Here is a 23,690-nt window from a genome sequence, read left to right on the forward strand (position 1 = left end):
ATGTCTCTATCCATGGGGACACAGCAGAAAAAGAAGGGAATCCACTATAGTTGAGAGTAAAAAGAAACCAGTCAAAATCTACCAAGCTTTTCATGGTCACATGTGGAGTCTGACACTTGTAGAACAATAGTAAATGGCCTAACATATGTATAACTATAGACCTAGGAAAAAAGAGGGGAAAGAGAGTGGGAGAGAAAAAAAATGTTGGAAGATACAATGATTAAGAATTTTCTAAATTTTTTTCAAATATTTTATTTATTTATTTGAGACAGAGAGCACACATGTAAGGAGGAGGGGAGAAGCAGGCTCCCTGCTTTTTTTTTTTTTTTTTTTTTTTCAGGAGAGAAAAACATCTTTCTGCATGTTTCAGAGAGCTGAGGGAGCCACAGAGGGAGCTGTGGGGAGGGTGGGCAGCTTCATGTTGTGCCACAGGAAGTCCAGGAAGGTGGCTGCCTGCAGGGTCCGGCTGAGCCGCTGAAAATGCCGCTCAGTGTAGGGCAGCAGAGCCTCCAGTGAGGCCTGCACGCCTGGGTACGCCAGGAGCTCTTCTGGGGCCTCGTGCCGCAGGAGCACCCCCAGCACAGCCTGCGCTTTGTGGCAGTGCCTGGAGTTGGTGTTCCACGTGACACAGAAGCGCAGCAGGGCCTCTTTCTGATCTCGCCGCAGCCGCAACACCGTGGCTCCCAGCTTCTCGCATGCCTCAGGGTCCCTCCAGATGGCCTGGATGACCATAGCAGGGAGCCTGATGCAGGGCTCCATCCCAGGACCTGGGATTATGACCTGAACTGAAGGCAGATGCTCAACCGACTGAGTCAACCAGGTGCCCCAAGAATTTTCTAAAATTGATAAAAGTTGACACTTGACAGTGTCAAGTCAAGATGCTCAACAAAACCCCAAACAGCATAAATGTAAAGAAAACCACATATTGCCACATCAAAGTCAATTAACTGAAAACCAAAATTAGAAAATTCTATAAGCAGCCAGAGGAGTAAAGACATATTCAGGGAGCCACAATAAGAATGTTAGTGTTGTTTGTTTGTTTGTTTGTTTGTATCGGAAACAGTTGAGTCCAGATGGTACTTGAATGACATCTTTAAAGAACTACAAAAGGGATGCCTGGGAGACTCATTTGGTTGAGCGTCCAACTCTTGGTTTCATCTCAGGTCATGATCTCGTGGGTTGTGAGATTGAGCCCTGCATTGGCTCCTTACTCAGTGGGTAGTCTGCTTGAAAAATTCTCAAAAAAAAAAAAAAAAAAAAAAAAGATAAAGAAAAATTCTCTCCCTTTGCCCCTCCCTTCACTTGGGTACTCTTTCTAAAAATAAGTAAATCTTTTAGAAAAAAAGAACTACAAACAATTTTGTTAACTTAGCGGAAATATTCATTAAAAAAAAAGTAGTGGTGCCTGGGTGGCTCAGTCAGTTAAGCATCCAGCTCTTGATATTGGCTCAAGTCATGATGTCAGGGTTGTGAGAAGCCCTATGTCACGCTCTGAGCTCAGGGGGGAGTCTGCTTGAAATTCTCTTTCCCTCTGCCCTCCCCCAAAATAAATAAATAATTAATTTTTTAAAAAAGGAAGAAGGTAGTCTACGACTGTACCATTATGAATGTGCCTGATCTTGTCTGATCCTAGAAGCTAAGCAATTAGTACTTGGATAGGAGTCTGCCTGGGAATACCTACCTGGTGCTGTAGGCATAGCTAGCTAGCTAGCTAGCTAGCTACCTACCTACCTACCTGGTGCTGTAGGCATAGATAGGTAGCTATCTGGTGTTGTAGGGATAGATAGATAGATAGATAGATAGATAGATAGATAGATAGATAGATAGATAGATTTAAAAAAGTAAGATGAAAAAAAAAAAAAGTAAGATGAAGGCATTTTCAGGTAGACAAAAACAGAACATTTCCACAGATTTATACTATACAAAATACTAAAGGAAGCTCTGCTAGGTGAAAGGAAGTTATTCTAGATGAAAGACAGGATCTGCAAGAAAGATGAAAGAGCACTAAATATGTGGGTAAATATAAAAGACCAACCTTTTTGTTATTTTTAGTTATGTTATTTATCCTATTTTCTTTAAAAGACTATTAACAGGTTAAAACCAACTAATAGCAGTGAATTGTAGGAGATAATATTAAAGGCTTATAACATACAAAAGTAAAATTTATAAAAGGACCACACAAGATGGAAGCAAAAGAAATACAAGTATCTATAAGTTCTTATATTATTCAATGGTAATATATGATTTGAAGGTAGACAGTCATAAGAATGCACAGTGATCTAAAATAGCATAAAGAGCTATTTCAAAAAAGTTAATAGAGTTTAAAATGGAATACTAAAAATACTTGACTCATTCAAATGAAAGCAGATGGATAAATTTAAGCTCAGCTATATCAATTTTATTCAGTGTAAATGGTCTACTTTAAGCTCACCATTTAAAAGGCACAAGTTGTCAGACTGGATAAAGAATAAGCAAGAACCCAAATGTATACTGATTAGAAGAGACATTTTAAAAATATGAAGAGGGGCACCTGGGGGGCTTAGTCAGTTAAGCTCCCAGCTCTTGCTTTTGACTCAGGTCATGATCTCAGGGTCCTGGGATGGAGCCCTGCGTTGGGCTCCTTACTCAGCGGGGAATCTGCTTAAGGATTCTCTCATCCTCTCCCTTTGCCCTTCCTCCTGCTCATGCTTTCTCTCTCTCTCTCAAATCAATAAATCTTTAAAAAATATAAATAAGAATATGAAAAACAGATGTAGGTTTCTAGCTGTAGAATGAATAAGTCACAGGAATAAAAGGCACAGCATAGGGAACGTAGTCCATGATATTGTAATAGTAATAGTGTTTTTTAATCACAGATGGTAACTACATTTGTGGTGAGGATAGTATAACATATAGAGAATTTGAATCAGTATGTTGTAGGTCTGAAACCAGCATAGCATTTTGTATTAACTCTACTCAGATAAAAAAAAATTAACAGTTTGAAATGAAAAAGATGTAAACAGTAAACATAAGGAAGCCAAATTCAAGACAAAATTATCGGGATGTCTGCGTGGCTCAGTTGTTGAGCGTCTGCCTTTGGCTCAGGGCTTGATCCCTGGTATGGGGATTGTGTCATGCATCAGGCTCCCTGCGAGGAGCCTGCTTCTCTGTCTGCCTATGTCTCTGCCTCTCTCTGCATCTCTCATGAATAAATAAATAAAAATCTTAAAATATATATATGAGAAATTAAGAGCAATCTTACATCAAGAAGATATAACCATTATAAATGTATATATGTACCAACTAACAGTATAAAATGTGTTAATCTCAAACTGGTAAACTCTGTTACTGATAGAATATAAAAAAATTAATGAAGATATGGATAATATGAATAATGCTATCAACCACTTTGGTGTACTAATATTTGCAGAACACTATGCCCCAAAACTACACTTTTTTTTTTTTAGTGCATATGAAATACTAAGACCATATGTTCAGCCACAAAACATATCAATAATTTTTTAAAAACTGGCATCTTTTATAGAATATATTATTTGACTTTAATAGAATGAAATAAATAGTAATAAAATTGCAGATATTTATAACTGATAATAAAAATAATACACAAAAATTTATGGGACTTAACATACTTCAGTTAAAAAATAGTGTTAATACTAGGATAATGTTTTTAAAATATTAAACTAACTTGCTATTAAAAGACAAACATTTATGGGATTCAGCTACAGCAGTGCTTTGAGGACAATTAATAGCTTTTAGCACTCTATTAGAAAAAAATCAAAGAACTAAGTCCACCTTAAAAAATAGAAAAAAAGAACAAATGAAGCCTATAGTATAGTAAGTAGAAGAAAGGGAATAATAAACAGAGGAATGGAAATCAATGAAACAAAGCAGGCAAACAATAGAGAAAATAAATTGCAATATTCAGTTTATTGTCTCTCAGTTATAATCTATCCTTCTAGGTCCTGCTTTGTGATAGTGAAGCTGGATGCTGTTAGTATTTCTCCTTTGTCAGCTGACTTGATGCTAGGTTATGTCAACAGATGTTGGTAGTTCTCTGCAAAGTCATAATAGGAGAAAAGTGGCTTTCCTTATTGGTAGCCCTATGTTTTTTTCTTGGGACATTAGCCAGCAGTTGAGCATGTGGGAGACCCAGTAGTATTTATTTCAGCTTCCCTTTTGGACAAGCCCCTGCCTAACCACATCCTCTGGCAAATTTCCCTGCCCCCAGGCCACTTACACAGACCAACTCCAGCTCACCTATACCCTGTAGGAAGTTTTTCAGCCACCCAAGGTGCTATTCCTAGGAACCAGGTCTGCCTAGCCCTTTGGCAAATTCTTTCCCTCCAGGGAAGGTTTTGTGTTATTGTGGCAGCAAAACCCAGGCATTGAGGTGTGAATATCAATGGAGGGTTCTTTTCTTAATTTCTTAGTAGCTGCATTCTGCAATTGCTAATTTTGGACACCTTAGACAACAGAAGCCACATAAGCAATTGTAAATTTTCTAATCGCCACATTAAAAAAAGTAAAAAGAAACAGATGAAGTTAAGGTTAAGAATATATTTTATTTAAAAAATATATTTAACCCAGAATATCAAAATATTTTCCTTTCAATATAAGATGATTATTCAAATTTTAAGCTATTTTAACTTTTTTTCATATGAAATCTTTGAAATCCAGCATATATTTTATGCTTACAGCACATCTCTGTTCCAGCTACCTACATTTCAAGTGCTCAGAAGCCACTTCTATGGCTAGTGACTATATACCATATTGATAGTGTCCCTTAACTCATTCTCTTTTACTCTTTGTCATTGTTGACCACCTTTTACTTGCTAATAATCCTTTATATTAAATTTTCTGTGTTCAAACTGCTGATGTGGTTTCTTTTCCTGACTGAATGAACCCTGATTGATTCAGTCAGCAAAGCCAAAAGCTAGGTCTTCGAAAAGATTAAATTGATAAACTACTAACAATATTGATCAGGATGAAAAAGGGAGAAAATTACTTTTATCAGGAATAAAAAGGGGGATATCAATAGAGATTCTCTAAATTTCAAAAGGATAGTAAAAGATGTTAAAACAATGCCAATAAATTATATGACTAAGATGAAAAATTTCTTGAAAGTAGGAGTTATAAAAGTCTCAGAAAAAAAATGAATAGCCCTATTTTAGTATATGTGCTGCTGAAGCAAGCACAAATAGCCCTATATCTCTTAAAGAAATTGAACTTATAGGGGCGCCTGGGTGGCTCCATTGGTTAAGCATCTGCCTTTGGCTCAGGTCATGATCATAGTATCCTGGGATCGAGACCCACATTGGGCTCCCTGCTCAGCCTGGAGCCTACTTCTTCCTCTCCCCCCTGCCTGCCACTCTGCCTATGTGTGTGCTTGCTCTGTCTCGTTCTCTCTCTCTCAAATAAAATCTCTCTCTCTTTTTTTTTTTAGAAATTTTAAAAAATTTTATTTATTTATTAGGCAGAGGGAGAAGCAGGCTCCATACAGGGAGCCTGATGTGGGACTCAATCCCAGGACACCAGGATCACGCCCTGAGCCAAAGGCAGGCGCTTAACCACCGAGCCACCCAGGCATCCCTCAAATAAAATCTCTTAAAAAAAAAATTGAGTTTGTAATTGAAAACCTTCCTTATAAATAAAACTCCAGGCCCAAGATTGCTTTAGATGTGAATTCCATCATATATTTGAGAAAGAAATCATACCAGTTTTACAACACCTTTCAGAAAACATAGGAAAATGTAGGGAACAATTCCCCAAAACACTTATTTTATGAGACCAGCATAACTTTAATACCATACTCTAATATCAAAACCCGAGGAAGAAATCTTAAGAAAAAAAGTAAGGATAGCCAGTGTCCCCCAGAAACAGGCTCATATCCTTAACAATATATTAACAAATTGAAATTAGCAATATTTTAAAATAATACTACCTCAATTTATCCCAGGAATACAAAGTTGGTTTAACATTATAAAAATCAATTGAAGTAATTCTTCCTATTAAAAGAATAAAGGAAAAGCTATTACAGTTATCACAATAGATGAAGAAAAAGCATTCAGCATCCATTTATGGTTTGCTTAAAACTAGGAATAAGCAAACTAGGAATATAAACTTGGTAAATATTAATTTGATAAAGGCTGTCTTTTAAAAAAAATTATTTACCTATTTGAGAGAGAACATAATGAATGAGAACACGAGTAGGGGGAGAGAGACAGAGGGAGAAGAAGAAACAGGCTCCCTGATGTGCAGCTTGATCCCAGGACCCTGGGATCATGATCTGAGCTGACAGCAGACATTTAACCAACGGAGCCACCCAGGTGCTCCGATAATGATGGTCTACTAAAAACATAGCTAATGTCATTCTTAATGGTAAAATACCGAGTGCTTTCCACCTAAGATAGGGAGCAATCAGGGATATAAACTTTCATTACCAACTGAAGGCCTTGCAAGTGGAATTGGAGAAGAAAGAGTAGATAATTAGTTTACTAACTTACCCTCATCCCCATATTCTCTACCATAGCATTATATTTTTTTCTAATAGTTATTATGTATTTACTTCTTAAATTTACCTTTGTGTTGCCAGTCTTCCTGTAAGCTCCAAGAGGGAGGGACCTAGCATTGTATCCCCCTGTAATAAGAATTTTAACATTCCATGTATGAATTAATACATTTAATGTTTGGGGAACCTTCTCTTCCCTAGCTTTTCATTTTTCTTATGGAGAGATGTTCACTAATTTATCCCCAAGGAAGAAGTAAAAGATTTCATTGATCAGTTTAGTAAAAGGAGCTAGATGAATATAGCTCAGATTGTACCTTTTCTTCTCAGTGGCTGAGAGCACACATCCTATTCTTTTCTCCTGTGTGATAAGTTTTATGGGGGTAGTATATACTGCAGGGAAGGTGCTGCTTATCATTGGATGGGTTAATCTCTTTAATTCTGGGGTGAAATATTAGCAAGCTTACCTGCCCATAAACCTATTATGTTTTCTCCAATTTATCTTTACTAGTAATGTCTATATTTTGATTCCCTTCCCTTTCAAAAGTGTTATTGACTTATTTTAAACTCTACCATTTATCTAAAAACTAAAAAAAAAATTTTATAAAAAAAATCATAAAATTACAAACTATTTAGGAAAAAAGTTGTAGCATATATGGCAGAGAAAGGTTGCGTTCATCAAAATTTAGAGAGCTCTTACAAGTCCGCAAGAGAAAAATTCACTGTGCTAGAAAACCAAGCAAACATAAGTTGCAACTCACTAAAGAAGAAGTATATAAATGGCTAGTAATAATAGCTGCCATTCATTGAGGACTTACTGTGTACTATGTCCTTAACAATTTACATGTATTATTTAATCTTTCAGCAACCCTGTATGATTTTTTTTCATTTTACTGCAGCAAACACATAGTGTTTATTATGTGGTAGGTACTCTCTAAGCACATTACTCACGTTCTATTCATTTTATAGGTGAAGAAGCAGGCATAAAGAATTTAGCCATTTGTGCAAATAGTTGAGTCAGTCTTTGAACTCAGGTCTGACTTTAGATCCTGTGATTTAAACTACTATTCTATACTAGCAGTATAGAAACAAAGTAATATAATGCTTTCCCACCCTTATTTTAATTTTGTTTCTAAATTTCAAAAACAGTACATGATTGTTCTAACAAATGTGAACAGTGCAACAGTGTGTAAAATAAAAATAATTCCCTTTTGCACTCTGAAATTTCAAAGCTAACAGCTATCCAAAGGTAACAGCTATCGATGACTTGGTATGCATTCTTCAAAATGTTCAAGGAAGGAAAATGTTTAAAATGAGATATTATTTCTCTGTCTATACCATGTGTATTTGTTAGTAGTTTCAAAAAACCTTCAACACACTCTACTGGCAAGTATATGGGGACAAAACACATTGGTATACTACTGATGAGAATGCGAATTGGTACAATATATCTGGTGGAAAATTTGACAGTGTTTGTCAAAATTTTATTTTTATTTTATTTTTATTTTTATTTTTATTTTTTTGTTTGTCAAAATTTTAAATGCACTTATCTATTCATTGTTTTTCAAGGAACTGTTTCTAGGAAAAATAGAACTAAGGCCCCAAAATGTTTAAGATGCATTCATAAAGATAAGGATATACACTGCAGTGTTTATACTAGCATTTTTTTAAACCTACCATTGGGAACAGTCCTTTTCTAATTTATACAGATCTGGAGAATTAGTGTGTTACCATATAGTTAGTTAAATAATAGTAGACTTAACAGTTGATTTTTTTTTTCTTGTAAGATATATCAGAGTACATTTAAGAATTGAAAAAGTTACTACTTGGGCAGCCTGGGTGGCTCAACGTTTTAGTGCCGCCTTCGGCCCAGGGTGTGATCCTGGAGATCTGAGATCGAGTCCCATGTCGGACTCCCTGCATGGAGCCTGTTTCTCCCTCTGCCTGTGTCTCTGCCTCTCTCTCTCTCCTCTCTGTGTATTCTCATGAATAAATAAATAAAATCTTTAAAAATAATAAATTAAAAAAGTTACCGCCCCCTTCCGAAATCACAATTGCTTTAAGTCACAGCCTCCACATTGAAAATCACTATAAGGAAATGTGTACAGAGCTTATCAATATAGCACCTGATACTCAATAAATATCTGACATTATTACTGTCTCTGTATCTCCACAGTTAACATTTTTTGGTAATCAGAAATAAAAAATTGTAAAACAGAGTACCTCTGCAAAGTACCACATTAACTATCAAAGGTTTGTGAAAGGGATGCCTGGGTGGCTCAGTGGTTGAGCATCTCCCTTTGGCCCAGGGCGTGATTCTGCAGTTCCGGGATTGAGTCCCACGTCAGGCTACCTGCACAGAGCCTGCTTCTCTCTGCCTGTGTCTCTGCTGATCTCTCTCTCTCTCTCTCGAATAAATAAATAAAATCTTTAAAAATAAAATAAAGTTAAAAAAAAAAAAAAGGTTTGTGAAAGACCAATTCTTAGAATCAGCAGACAAAAATACCCTCTAAGTATTCCTGTTCTTTTTGAACTTGGGCAGGTCCCTAAATTTTTAAAATAACCTTATCTGCCAAATGGAGTTATCAACCAGAGTTATCAACCTGCTAAACTGAGGTTTATTTTGAGGAGCAAATGAGATAATATAAGTGTAATTTATTTGAAAAGTAAAGTGCTATACAAACACAATTATTGTAGGAAGCTGATCTTAAGCATACTACTAGATTGTCTACTGCCTACTGCAGTGCCTAAAATCTAGTGAGTGTTCATTGCTTAGTTACATAATTATAAATTTATAAATTGTGTGTTTTTTCCTGCATATTCAAAGTTTATGTATGATCATTTTATATGTAGAATTGGAGCTTTTCACATTTTTACCAGAATGTATTGTTATAATGGAAAAATAATAATTAAAATTCATGTACATTTTGTCCCTTTTCCTTATTTTAGGAATGGAACATTACTAAACTTTCAATTGAGTATGATTCTGAGCCCTTTGGAAAGGAACGAGATGCAGCTATTAAGAAACTGGCTACTGAAGCTGGAGTAGAAGTAATTGTACGAATTTCACATACATTATATGACCTGGACAAGTAAGTTTTTTTTTCTTTTTGTTTATTTTGATAAGATGCACATAATATTTGTTATCTCAACCATTTTTAAGTGTACAGATCAGTGGTGTTACGTACATGGACAAGGGGCACCTGGATGGCTCAGTCAATTAAGCATCTGACTCTTGATCTCAGCTCATGTCTTAATCTCAGGATCCTTTTATTTTTTATTTTTTTTTAAGATTTTATTTATTTATTCATAGACACAGAGAGAGAGGCAGAGACACAGGCAGAGGGAGAGAGAGAAGCAGGCTCCATGCAGGGAGCCCGATGTGGGACTTGATCCCGGGCCTCTGGCATCACACCCCAGGCTGCAGGCAGCGCCAAACCGCTGCGCCACCGGAGCTGCCCTCAGGATCCTTTTAAAAAAAAATACATGGACAAGTAAATTTTAACCCACAGGACTTAAGTTTTTTAAAATGGAAGTAACAACATATACATAATAGAATTGTGGGAGAATTAAATGAATATATGTCAAACCCTTAGCATTTTATTTAACTTCTCTGATTTTTTACTTACTCAGTGACAGATGCCAGAATCCAGACAAATGAGTGCAGAAGATAAAAATACTTAGAATTTCAATTTCAAACTATTAAGAGTGGGCAGCTCAGATGGCTTAGCGGTTTAGCGCCACCTTCGGCCCAGGGCGTGATCCTGGGGTCCCGGGATTGAGTCCCACATCAGGCTCCCTGCATGGAGCCTGCTTCTCCCTCTGCCTGTGTCTCTGCCTCTCTCTCTGTGTGTGTCTCTCATGGGGAAATAAATAAAATCTTTAAAAAAAAAAAAAACTATTAAGAGTATCACAAAAGTTTCCTTGATTATTCTAACTTGGCCTGTGGTCTTGCCTTTTTGGGCTCTTAGCAATATTACTTTCATAGTTTAGATGACACAAAATGCTGTGATATATTTAGTATGATTGTCTGAAGTTTTTCTTTTTATTTCATTTGTGTTTATCTTGTCTATCTGGATTTTAAGTCCAGTTGCAAATTGTATGTGATATTACTATGTATCACTGTGGCTCTCTGAACAGTGGCATAATATCCTATTTCTCAAAGTATATTTCTTGAAATACCATTTCTTGGTGATGCTTTGTCCAAAAAAGATTCTGTAGTCAAGTTTGAATTTAGGAAGTATTACATGGTTTGAATCTTGAAGGTTCACAAGATTCATTAAATTAGTAAGTTTTGGCATACTGTTGTCCTTGTAAGTCCTGAACTTGAAATCTCATAATTTATGTACCTTTTAAATTATTTTACTTTTAGTTATTTAATCATTTTATCTAGTTAATAAAGCTAATTCTATGTTACATGACAAACTAGTTAATTTTATTCTCCTCTTCCAAATGTATGAAAAAACTATGGCTTGATTTCAGGCAGGGGTCTTATTTCACATAGCATTATATTCTCTAGCTCTATCCCATGTTGTTGCAAATGGCAAGGTTTTGTTCTTTTTTATGGCTGAATAATATTCCTGTGTGTGTCTGTGTGTGTGTGTGTGTGTGTGTCTGTCTGTCTGTCTTTTTTATCCATTGATGGACACTCGGACTGCTTCCATAGTTTGTTGTAAATAATGCTGCTATAAATGTAGGAGTGCATGTATCCCTTTTAATACTAATTTTTGTAGGGATCCCTGGGTGGCGCAGCGGTTTGGCGCCTGTCTTTGGCCCAGGGCGCGATCCTGGAGACCCGGGATCGAATCCCACGTCAGGCTCCCGGTGCATGGAGCCTGCTTCTCCCTCTGCCTATGTCTCTGCCTCTCTCTCTCTCTCTGTATGACTATCATAAATAAATAATAAAAAAAAAATTAAAAAAAATACTAATTTTTGTATGTTGGGGGTAAATACCCAGTAGTACAATTACTGGATCTTAGGGTAATTATATTTCTAACTTTTGGGGGAATTTCTATATCATTTTCCATAGTGACTGCACAAGTTTGCATTCCCACCGAGAGTGTAAGAAGGCTCTCTTTTATCCATATCCTCACCAACACTTGTTCCTTGTGTTTTTAAATTTAGCTGTTCTGACAGGTGTGAGGTGATTTTGTAGTTTTGATTTGCAATTCCCTGATGAGTGATATTGAACATCTTTTCATGTATCTCTTGGCCATCTGGATGTCTTCTTTGGAAAAATGTCTGATCATGTATTCTGCTCTTTTTTAAAAAAAAAGATTTTATTTATTTATTATTGATGAGAGACACAGAGAGAAAGAGACAGACACAGCAGAGGGAGAAGCAGGCTCCTTGCAGGGAGTCTGATGCAGGACTTGATCTCCAGACTGGGATTACACCCTGAGTTTAAGGCAGATGCTCAACTGCTGAGCTACCCAGGCGTCCCTATCCTGCCCATTTTTAATTGGATGATTTGGTTTTGGGGTGTTGAGTTTTATAAGTTCGTTATTTATTTTGGATACCAGTCTTTTATCAGCTATGTCATTTGTAAATATCTTCTCCCATTCGGTAGGTTGCCTTTTAGTTTTGTTGATTGTTTCCTTTGCAGAACCTTTTTATTTTGTTGAAGCCCCATAGTTTATTTTTGCTTTTATTTCCCTTGCCTGAGGAGGCATATCTAGAAGAATGTTGCTATAGCTGATGTCAGAGAAATTACTGCCTGTGCTCTCTTCAAGAATTGTTACGGTTTCAGATCTTACACTTAGGTCTTTAATCCATTTTGAGTTTGTTTTTGTGTATGGTGCAAGAAAGTGGTCGTTTCATTCTTTTCCATGTAGCTATCAGGTTTTCTTAACACCACTTGTTAAAGAGACTTTTCCCCATTGTATATTCATTCTTCCTTTGTCAAAGGTTAACTGACCATTTATAATTGTGGGTTTATTTCTGGGTTTTCTATTCTATTCCACTGATCTGTGTGTCTCTTTTTATGCCAGTACCACACTGTTTTAATTACTACCACTTTGTAATATAACTTAAAATTTGGAATTGTGATACCTCCAGTTTTTTCTTTTTCACAATTGCTTTGGCAATTACAGGTCTTCTGTGGTTCCACAACAGCCACAGCTTCTGTGGTTCCTCCAAACAAGAATTGTTTGTTCTAGCTCTGTGAAAAATGCTGTTGATATTTTGATAGGGATTGCATTAAATGTGTATGTTGCTTTATTTTTAAGATTTTATTTATTTATTTATGAGAGACACAAAGAGAAAGGCAGAGACATAGGCAGAGGAAGAAGCAGGCTTCTCAAGGGGAGCTCAATGCAGGACTCGATCCCAGGACTCTGGGACCATGCCCTGAGCCAAAGACAGATGTTCAACCACTGAGCCACCCAGGTGTCTCTGTATATTGCTTTGAGTAGTGTAGACATTTTAACAATTTTGTTAATTTTTAAACAAAAGTTAAAGTTTATGTAATCTCTACATCCAACATGGGGCTCAAAGTCATGACCCCAACATCAAGAATTAATTGCACGCTCTTTTGACTGAGCCAGCCAGGTGCCCCATTAGTATTTGTTCTTTCAACCTAGGAGCATGGAGTATCTTTCTCTTTCTTTGTGTTGTCTAGAATTTGTTAGCGTTTTATAGTTTTTAGAGTACAAGTCTTTCACCTCTTTGGTTAACTTTATTCCTAGATATATTAAAATTTTTTTAAATGATTTTATTTATTTATTTGAGAGAGAGAGAGAGAGTGAGCACAAGTAGATGTGGGGAGAAGAGAAAGAAACAGACTCCCACTGAGCAAGGAGCCTGGGATCATGATGACCTGACCCGAAAGCAGTTGCTTAACCAACCAAGCCACCCAGGTGCCCTGATATTTTATTTATTTATTTTGGCGCAATTATAAATGAGACTGTTTTCTTAATTACACTTCCAAATTCATTCTGTGAGGCCAGTGTTAGCCTGATACCAAACAGATAAAGACACCATAAAAAGGATCGATAAGTCAATATCTCTCATGAATGTAGAGGCAAAAATTTTCAGCAGAATACTAGCAAACAGATTCCAACAGTACATTAAAAAATTATACACCATGATCATGTGGGATTTATTCCTAACATGTAAGCATGACTCAATATTTGCAAAATAATCAACCTGATATGTTACATCAGTAAGAGGATAAAAATCATATGATCATTGGGTCCCTGGGTGGCTCAGTCAGTTAAACGTCTGCTTTCAGCTCAGGTCATGATCCTGGAATTGAGCCCCACATTAGTCTCCTTGCGTCTCCCTCTCCCTCTGTGCCTACCCCTATTTGGGTGCTCACATGCTCATGTGCGCATGTGTGCGCTCTCTCTCTCTCTCAAATCTTTTTTAAAAACCCATATGATCATTTCAGTAGATGCAGAAAAAGCATTTGACAAAGTGCATGCAACATCCATCCATGATAAGAATCTTCTGCAGGTGAGTCTAGAGGAAACATTTCAACATAATAAAGGCCTTACATGAAAAACTAAGAGCTTTCTCCCTAAAGTCAGGAATAAGACAAAGATGTCCACTCCCACCACTTTTATGCAACATAGTACTAGAAGTCCTAGCCACAGCAGTTAGACAATATAAAGAAATAAAAGGGATCCAGATTGTTAAGGAAAAAGTAAAACTCTCACTATTTACAGATGACATGATACTGTGTATATAAAAACCCTGAAGACTCTGCCAAAAAACTACTAGAACTGATAAAGGAATTCAGTAAAAATGTAGATACAAAACCAATGTATAAAGAGCTGTTGCATTCCTATACACTATTAATGAAAAATAGAATTTAAGAAACAAAACAAACAAGAATAGGGAAAAAAAAGAGAGTCAATCCAAGAAATAGACTCTTAACTATAGAGAACAAACTGATGGTTACCAAAGGGGAGGTAGGTGAGGAGTGGGTTAAATAAGTGGTGGGGATTAAGGAGTACACTTAGGATGAGCAACCTAGTGTTGTGTGGAAGTGTTGAATTGTACTAAATGTACACCTGAAACTAATATTACACTGCATGTTAACTAACTGGAATTTAAAACTTTTAAGAAATGTACTATATTTGGATTAAGAAAACCTTGATTTAGTATTTATTAATTATGCAACCTTGACTAATTCATTTAGCTCTTTTGGTAGGCTTTAGTTTCTGAACCATAAAATGATGGCATTGGATTTTACCAGTAATTCTTTGTTAGGGCTAAATGCCAAGCAAATGGCCATAGTAAAAAAGAATAATTAGTTATTCGTGAGTAGTGTCTAATCCACACTATGATTGGCAAAGCTAATCCTCTTTTTAGTATGACTTGATTGAGGCATTTAGTGATCAGAAGTAAATATAAAGTATGTTCATAAGACACATATGCTGGCAAATTTAACAAAGGCATGATGAGCACAACAGGAAGTAGCAATTGATTATTTCTATAGTTATAAAATCCTAGTAATACTTGCTTTATTGCCCTTCAGTATAATATTGGTCTGGTTTAGTTTTTACTGATGATTAAGAGATTCTTTGAGCTGAGTTGTAATGTTTTTACCTTTTCATATATATATATAACTTTTATGTTATTGCCTTTAGGCTAATTTAGCCATCACTCATAGGTGCTTAATAATACCCTTTGTCTTAAGGTTTTGTTACTCGCATGCTGTATATTTTTGACACAAAACAGATGTCTAGAAAATAAAGAGAATAATTTTTAGATATTTTAATAAGTTTCCTGGCCATATAAGAAGTTTATATCCTCCTGGAAGTCTTAAGTAATTAATTTTGTTTTCTGATCTTAAGCATTCTTAGAACTTATCAACAAAATATATTATCATTTTTTAATATTAACTGCATTTTACTAAGTTTTTTGTTTTTGTTTTTTTTTTGCATTTTACTAACTTTGTAATAGGATCATCGAACTCAATGGTGGACAACCACCTCTTACATATAAAAGATTCCAGACTCTCATCAGCAAAATGGAACCACTAGAGATACCAGTAGAGACAATTACTTCGGAAGTAGTAGAAAAGTGCACAACTCCTCTGTCTGATGACCATGATGAGAAATATGGGGTCCCTTCACTGGAAGAACTAGGTAGGTGTAAATGAAGTTTTGAGAGTTAATAAATCTCTCAGAAAATCTCACTTCTAATTTGACATATAAGGTTTTTGCTTTAAAAGGGAAAGAAAGGAGAAAAAAGTCTAAAAGAAACTCTTAAGCAAAGAAGTGATAAATCTGTACATTATTTGTTTTATAAATATGATGTATTATCACCTTAAGATGTTTGTCCAAAAGAATAGAGACCATGTTATATCCTTATATGTGAGGACCTATCCAGGGCCCTCAGTTCATTTTTATGCTACTGTCATAATTTTTCTGCAAAGTAGTTTTTCCCAATTATTATGGTTCAATAAAAATTATTTTAGTTCTAGAAGAATATTTTTTCTTTTTTCTGTTTGTTTTTTTTTAGGTTTTGATACAGATGGTTTGCCCTCTGCAGTATGGCCAGGCGGAGAAACTGAAGCACTTACACGTTTGGAAAGGCATTTGGAAAGAAAAGTATAATTATAGATCATGCTTATATTTCCAAACTGGCATTTAAAAAAAAATTCACTCTTTTTTAAAAGTAATATACAGACTGTTAAACAGAAGAATTGAAATAGTTAAAATAGCATAAACCTAATTGTTTGAAAATTAACAACCATCTCTTTGTTTGAATATTTTTTTCCTCCTCTGCTGACAATTTCCTCTTTATCTACTACCAGTACTACCTCTTCTATACTTTCTTTGTAAGCTGGTATCTGATGACCATAACTTTGAAGCTATTCTTCTATTTCACCTTTACCTCAATGTCAAGGAGACAGGTTGAAAGTCCTCTCAGCTTGGTGTTAGGAATTTGAATATAATTTATTTCACATGAGTATGTGCTACATGAGGATGGCTGAAACAGAAGAATGCTCACATTTATTCTGTTGTGTTTTTTTATTAAAATATGTTTGTGACTGGGAAAATGAAATTTTATCTCCAAGAACTGTGTAACCTTTAAAAAATATGTCTGTTTTAAACACTCTTTTAATATGGAAAGGCAGTTAGTTAGCATAATTTTCTCTGTGTATTTTCAGGCTTGGGTGGCAAACTTTGAAAGACCTCGAATGAATGCAAATTCCCTGCTCGCTAGCCCTACTGGACTCAGTCCTTATCTCCGATTTGGTTGTTTGTCATGTCGACTGTTTTACTTCAAACTCACAGATCTCTACAAAAAGGTATTGTCTAAAACTGAAGCTTATTTTTCAAAATACTTCTTTAAAAATTGCTGATAATAATACTTTGCTTTTTAACCTTAGGTGAAGAAGAATAGTTCCCCTCCCCTTTCCCTTTATGGGCAACTGTTATGGCGTGAATTTTTCTATACAGCAGCAACAAATAATCCACGCTTTGATAAAATGGAAGGAAACCCCATTTGTGTTCAGATTCCTTGGGATAAAAATCCCGAGGCTTTAGCAAAATGGGCAGAAGGCCGGACAGGCTTTCCGTGGATTGATGCCATCATGACACAGCTTCGTCAGGAGGGTTGGATTCACCATTTAGCCAGACATGCAGTAGCTTGCTTCCTGACCCGAGGTGACCTGTGGATTAGTTGGGAAGAAGGAATGAAGGTGAGTATTCTTCTAACTAATGTTAGCACAGTCTTATTTTGAAGGACTCTATACCTTATTAAGACAATTCCTGGAAGCTGTCAATAATTTGATTCATTTATAGTCTTAATTTTTTCAGCAGGTAAAGATTTTAATTCCCTAACACAGGCATACTCTTGGAGAGCAGAATGGTGTATTCAGACAGGAAAAATGGTGAAAACTGGTTTGATTTTTTTTTTAAGAGTTTATTTATTTATTTGAGAGGGAATGCAAGAAACTATAAGCAGGGGGAGTGGCAAAGGGAGAGAAAGAAGCAGGCTCCCTGCTGAGCAGGAAGTGTGATATGGGCTCCATTCTAGGACCCTAGGGTCATGATTTGAGCTGAAGGCAGACATTTTACTGACTGAACCACCCAGGCACCCCCAGAAAACTGGTTTGATGAACCTAAAGTCATTTCAGAGACTGAACCAGCCTGGCCATCAAGGGAACTATAAGGTTTAACACACTGGACTCATTAGATGAAATATTTATAAGTGATCATTTCTGTTACAAAAATGGATTTGCCCAAGAATTCTTAGAAGTAATGAATTTATATTATAAAAATTATGTAACATTTTGCCTCACTTTAACATTATACTTTTTAGTGATCTATTATGTAAAGTGAAGCATACTGCATTTTGTGACATCAACTTGTGGTCATACATAATAGGATTAGATTTTCCCTATCCAGGAACCATTTTTTTTTTTTAAGATTTATTTATTTATTCGAGAGAGAGAGAGAGAGAGAGAGGTAGAAACCTAGGCCGAGAGAGAAGTAGGCTCCTTGCAGGGAGCCTGATGTGGGACTTGATCCCCGGACCTGGGATCATGCCCTGAGCCAAAGGCAGATGCTTAACCACTGAGCCATCCAGGTATCCCACAAGGACCATTTCTGATCCTCTTTTTTTTTTTTTTTTCATCTCCTGTATTTCTTAGTACAAAGTTGTACATGAGGTAGATAGATGTATATAGTACACACTTAATGACTTTATAAAAAGGCATTTTAATTCTGTTTCCCTTTTGCTGAAGAAATTCCAAATTTAAACTCTATAATGCTAGTGCTTTTTTTTTTTTTTCTTTTTCGCTAGTACATTTTTAAAGGTCATTTATATTTGGGTGCTCCCTTTATGTAGACCAGTGTATCAAACTTCTAAGTTTTTGTTATTTACTTGGTAGCATCTTTGCTTTCTTGAAAGTGTTTACTGCTTTTTTTCTTGCATTTTTAATTGAATCAGTAGCTTGAGTAATTATTTTATCCTCTTCCCAATAACATTGCAAAGACCAGAGAGATAAATTCTATTCAGAAATTCACTTATACTACTGATATTTTTCTTTCCCTGAAATAACTCAGTACAGAATAGAACATTGACAAGGAGGCTAACATTGGAATGTTCAATTTTACAGTTCTGTGCTAGATTTTCTTTGCCTTGACTTTTGATCTACAGAGTCCTGGAAAATGCTTGCTTTGAGAATTATATGTGTACAAACTAATTGGTTACTGTTACTTCTGAAGGTATTTGAAGAATTATTGCTTGATGCAGATTGGAGCATAAATGCTGGAAGTTGGATGTGGCTGTCTTGTAGTTCCTTTTTCCAACAGTTTTTTCACTGCTATTGCCCTGTTGGTTTTGGTAGGAGAACAGATCCCAATGGAGACTATATCAGGTAAATCAAGGGTGATTATTACTCAGTTTGGAATAACTAATCCAGGAAGAGCGTTTCATGTTTAAGCAATACTTAAGGTTTTTTTCCACTCATCATGGGCAGCAGAGATGAGGAGATGGGTAAACAAATCATTAAATGGTATTGACTTGATTTTGGTCATTCATAGCTAATAATAAGTTTGTTATAATTTGCTTGTAGTTTTTTTTATTAATAGTTTTTCTTCCTTCTCCCAAAAGGCGTTATTTGCCTGTCCTAAGAGGTTTCCCTGCAAAATATATCTATGATCCCTGGAATGCACCAGAAGGTATCCAAAAGGTAGCCAAATGTTTGATAGGAGTTAATTATCCTAAACCAATGGTGAATCATGCTGAGGCAAGCCGTTTGAATATTGAGAGGATGAAGCAGATCTACCAGCAGCTTTCACGATATAGAGGACTGGGTATGTCAGTAATTACCTTTGGTTTGTTTCTTTGGCAGGTGTTTATGTACCTATCCTTGAATTTGATCTTGATCATATTTTAATAGGAGTTTTTTTTCCCTTTAGGTCTTCTTGCATCAGTGCCTTCTAATCCTAATGGGAATGGAGGCCTCATGGGATATTCTCCTGGAGAAAATATTCCAGGTTGTAGCAGCAGTGGAAGTAAGTGAAAAGGAAATTTCTATACTTAACATAAAGAGATTAATAATCAAATATATTTTTATTGAATCTCACTGTAATGTTTTTTCTGCATACATGTGTACACACACACACACACACACACACACACACACCCTCCCTCATTCCATTAGTGATATTTGGGAGATGGAAAACATTATGTGTAGTAGAATTTAGCTCAAGGTAAAGATCTTGCAAACTGAATGAAGAGGGCAATTTTAAGGGTAAAATGAAACTTATATTTTCTGAAGGCTCATTATTTTTTAGTTTGTTAGGTGCATATCAGGTATAAGGTTATTAGTTAAGGTCAGTGGTCCTGTGAATATGGCCAAAAGATTTATCACACACACGCATAGTCTTTAGTCTTTTTGCACACGAGTTTTTCCTTACAGTCTGATTGATAGTGGTTTTCTATATGATAAATATTTGGTTGCCACATATATTCTTAATGTGTGTATTAATAATGTCAAGAAGCCAGTATTTATTAGAAATTGGAATCATTGTGTCAGTTTTCAAAGATTCTAACCAAAAATAGCATCATGGTAATTAATTTGATTAAAAACAAGGCAGCATTTGAGGGATGCTTATTTTTTTTTTCCAAAAAGGTCACATGTTTAAAATTGATATTAAGAATAAAATTTATTTTAAAAATTGAGCCATTCTGATTCAGAAATACACTCCATCCTTTTGAGAGCGTATATTTATTCTCTAACAATTAGATTAAGGAGAAAGGAACAAAACATTCATTTTAACTATCTACTTTGTGCACAGTACAAGGGGATTTTTGCCACATTGTCACAATAACCTGGGAGGTGGTGGTGGAAATAAGCCAAGAAAGGTTAGGTAACTTAACTATGATTCCACAGTAAGTAAAATTCAGATCCAGATCTGACTAGTCCTAAAGTCCTTATTGGGCCTCCCCTGCAAATGTAATGCCATATGTACTTTTATAAGATCAAGCATTTTTTTACTGGAATGTCTGGTAGTTGTCAGTGATGGCAGTATACTTCAGAAGTGTTCTTCTGAGAGTCTCCTACAATTTGAACTTCAGTAAGATATCAATTTAGTAGTTTTGTCAGATCTCTTGTTCAGTTCACAGCTTGCTTCCTCTGTCCATACATGAATTTGAGGGACAGAAGTTCTGTGAAGCACATAAATAGCAGGCAGGTAACAGAAGGGTAGGAAGCAACAGGCTTCAGGTGCCCAACTAATGGGTGGTGATGGTACAGACTGCCTCTTGTTCCACTCAAATCTGTATTTATTATTTAGAATTAACCATAAAAACTAATTATGGTAGGAAGTTAAATTGAAATAATTTTGCTTTACAAATACACATGTATTTTATGATACAATAAGATTAATAAATCGTGAAGTACTCTAATCATGTAAATAGTTGGCTGTAACACACTTTGTATTAGGTGCTATGAGGCGAAAAAAGTTATAAATTGTAAGATGCTGCTTCCACATGCAATAGAAAAAAAAAAAAGATCATTGAGCACTTAAGGAACTACAGAAGTTTTCTTGCAAGATGGTGGGTTGGGTAGCATTTGGGTAGGCAGCTGAAGGAGAGAGCATTGTGGACCTGGAAATGAGAGTGATTATGGAAAGATCCTGAGGGTTTGGACTATGCGATTAAACATTTATCTCCCTTCTGGTTTCTGTTCCATTTGAAAGGACATTTAGATACTTCTGTAGCATATCTCTTTATGCCCTCTACTTACCCTGTTTGTAGGCTTTTATTTTACAGTATCTCAAAGGGCAAGGTTCTTTATGACTTGTACACAGATGACTTGAAGTATTGTTGTTCTTATGATAAAACGCAATCTATGATAGTAATATATTTTAGTTTTTATTTAAAAATTTTTTCTATTAAAAATAGTAGTTAGCGGGGCAGCCCCAGCGGCGCAGCGGTTTGGCACCGCCTGCAGCCTGGGGTGTGATCCTGGGGACCTGGGATCAAGTCCCATGTCGGGCTCCCTGCATGGAGCCTGCTTCTCCCTCTGCCTGTGTCTCTGCCTCTCAGTCTCTCTCTCTTGCTGAATAAAATGAATAAATCTTTAAAAAAAATAAAAATAGTAATTAGCATTATTAGTCATTAAGGAAATGCAAATTAAAACCCCTAAGAGATGATATTTCATACCCACTTAGGGTAACCAACTATCACTGATTACCTGGGATTGAGGGGCTTCCTGAGACCTGGGACTTGCAGTGCTAACACTTGAAAAATCCCAGATAAACGGGAGTGAATTGGTTACCCTGAACTCACTCCAGTGCCTAAAAACATGATAGATCGTAAAAAGTGTTGTGGAGGATGTGAAGAGACTGGAACCCTCATATGTTGTTGAGAGATGGGCTGTAAAATGGTACAGCCACTTTGGGAAACAGGTTGGCAGTTTCTTACAAGCTAAACATTAATTTAACATACAATCCAGAAATTCCATTCCTAAGTATCTATTCAAAAGAAATGAAAATATATGTCTACACAAAGACTTAAGAATCAGAAGAATGTTTATGATAGTTTTATTTATAATAGTCAAAATATGGCACATCCACACAATGGAATATTCATTAATAAGAAGGAATAAAATGCTGGTACATGCTACAACATGGATAAACCTCAAAAATATTAAGTTAAAGAATCTAGACATAAAAGACCACATACTGCACAATTCCATTTATATGAACTATCTAGAAAAGGTGTATCTTCAAAATAAACCAAGGAAGTTAATGGTTAATTTAGATATAGGGGTAGGAATGAGAATGAATGCAAATGGGGATGAAAATGTTCTAAAATTGGATTGTCCTGATGATTACAGAACTCTGTAAAGTTACTAAAAATTATTGAATTGTATACTTAAAACAGGAATTTTATCTTATGTAAATTGTACCTCAGAACTGCTTTTAAAAAAATATTCACGGGAATCCCTGGGTGGCTCAATGGTTTAGCACCTGCCTTCGGTCCAGGGTGTGATCCTGGAGTCCTGGGATCGAGTCCCACATTGGTCTCCCTGCATGGAGCCTGCTTTTCCCTCTGCCTGTGTCTCTGCCAGTCTCTCTCTCTCTCTCTGTCTCTCATGAATAAATAAATAAAATCTTTAGAAAAAAATAAAATTAAAAAAAAACTATCCACTATATATAATTTCGGAAATTCAGAAAAATAGAAAAGAAGAAAAAATCACCCACAATTCCATTCAGTAAAGACAGTTACTATAAAAATTTTGGTATATTTCCTTTGAATATCTTTTCTGTGCAGTTTTCCCTCTATAATATCTTTAAGTTACAATTTTATGAGTGAAAAACCCATGGTGCTACAGACAGTGTAACATAAGAGGAGTATGATCATATAAACTTTTTGCCCTTAGAAAATGTGGGATTTTTTAAAAAACAACAAATATGGGTTTTTTAAAGTTGTTTTCATTCTAAAATTCCCATCTTATATAATCTTGGCATTTGAAATTTAACTACTGCAGTGTCTTTGAAGACATAATGAATATGGGGATTTCTGATTTTTCTAAGTAGCTATGCTAGTCATAAGCCAGTTGGTCTAGCAAAGATCTTTACTCATTGTCTCTTACACTGTTATTCTTGTGAAAATATAATTTATTGTATTTTTATGGGAAAGTAATAGGCAGTTGAGATATTCATGAATTTAGAGACACAGGAAGATTCTGAGTGACTGCTTATTATTTAGCTCTGTAAAGAATAAAATGCTGTCTTAAGGAAATTCTGAATGTATTTATTGAGCTTATTAATTTGCCTTTCATCTTCAAAACTAATCACTCCTGATTAATACTATAATTTATAATTTCTTTTGCTCGTTTTTGAACTTTATAGAGTCCTGCTGTTTGTATTCTTTTTTTTATGTGGCTGCTTTCACTCAGTATTTTTTGTTTATGAGATTATTATTTGTCTTAGAACTGGAAGTGGAATAAAATTAATGAAGTTGAGAAAATGAGGTGACTAGTCCGTGATTTAGCCTATCTCTGTGATTCTTCCAGTAAAATTGACTTTTCTTTCCTTGGTATCCCCACTGTATGCCATAAAAGCCTCCACCCCAGCTTAGTAATATTTGTATCCCTAGTACCTGGTATAATCTGTAGCATAAAGGAGCACTTGACAAATGTATAAGTGTGACTAATGTATAAGGTGTATTTGTTGAGATTTCCTTTCTTTTTTTAAAAAAAATTTAT

The 23,690-nt window shown here is 35.6% G+C and overlaps 1 protein-coding gene across 2 annotated transcripts in view; it reads left to right on the forward strand.

Moving 5' to 3' along the window:
* CRY1 (cryptochrome circadian regulator 1) overlaps positions 1–23,690 on the forward strand; it is a 98,804-nt gene that overhangs the window by 70,122 nt on the left and 4,992 nt on the right. For both annotated transcript variants that reach the window (XM_041757410.1, XM_041757409.1), the window contains exons 3-10: positions 9,455–9,597; positions 15,416–15,600; positions 15,977–16,065; positions 16,629–16,769; positions 16,851–17,162; positions 18,694–18,845; positions 19,082–19,284; positions 19,390–19,485. In XM_041757410.1, coding sequence (XP_041613344.1) covers positions 9,455–9,597; positions 15,416–15,600; positions 15,977–16,065; positions 16,629–16,769; positions 16,851–17,162; positions 18,694–18,845; positions 19,082–19,284; positions 19,390–19,485 — 1,321 coding nt within the window. The remainder of the gene's footprint in view (positions 1–9,454; positions 9,598–15,415; positions 15,601–15,976; positions 16,066–16,628; positions 16,770–16,850; positions 17,163–18,693; positions 18,846–19,081; positions 19,285–19,389; positions 19,486–23,690) is intronic.

The sequence above is a fragment of the Vulpes lagopus genome, chromosome 5, assembly GCF_018345385.1.
Source record: "Vulpes lagopus strain Blue_001 chromosome 5, ASM1834538v1, whole genome shotgun sequence".
NCBI classification, from domain to species: domain Eukaryota; kingdom Metazoa; phylum Chordata; class Mammalia; order Carnivora; family Canidae; genus Vulpes; species Vulpes lagopus.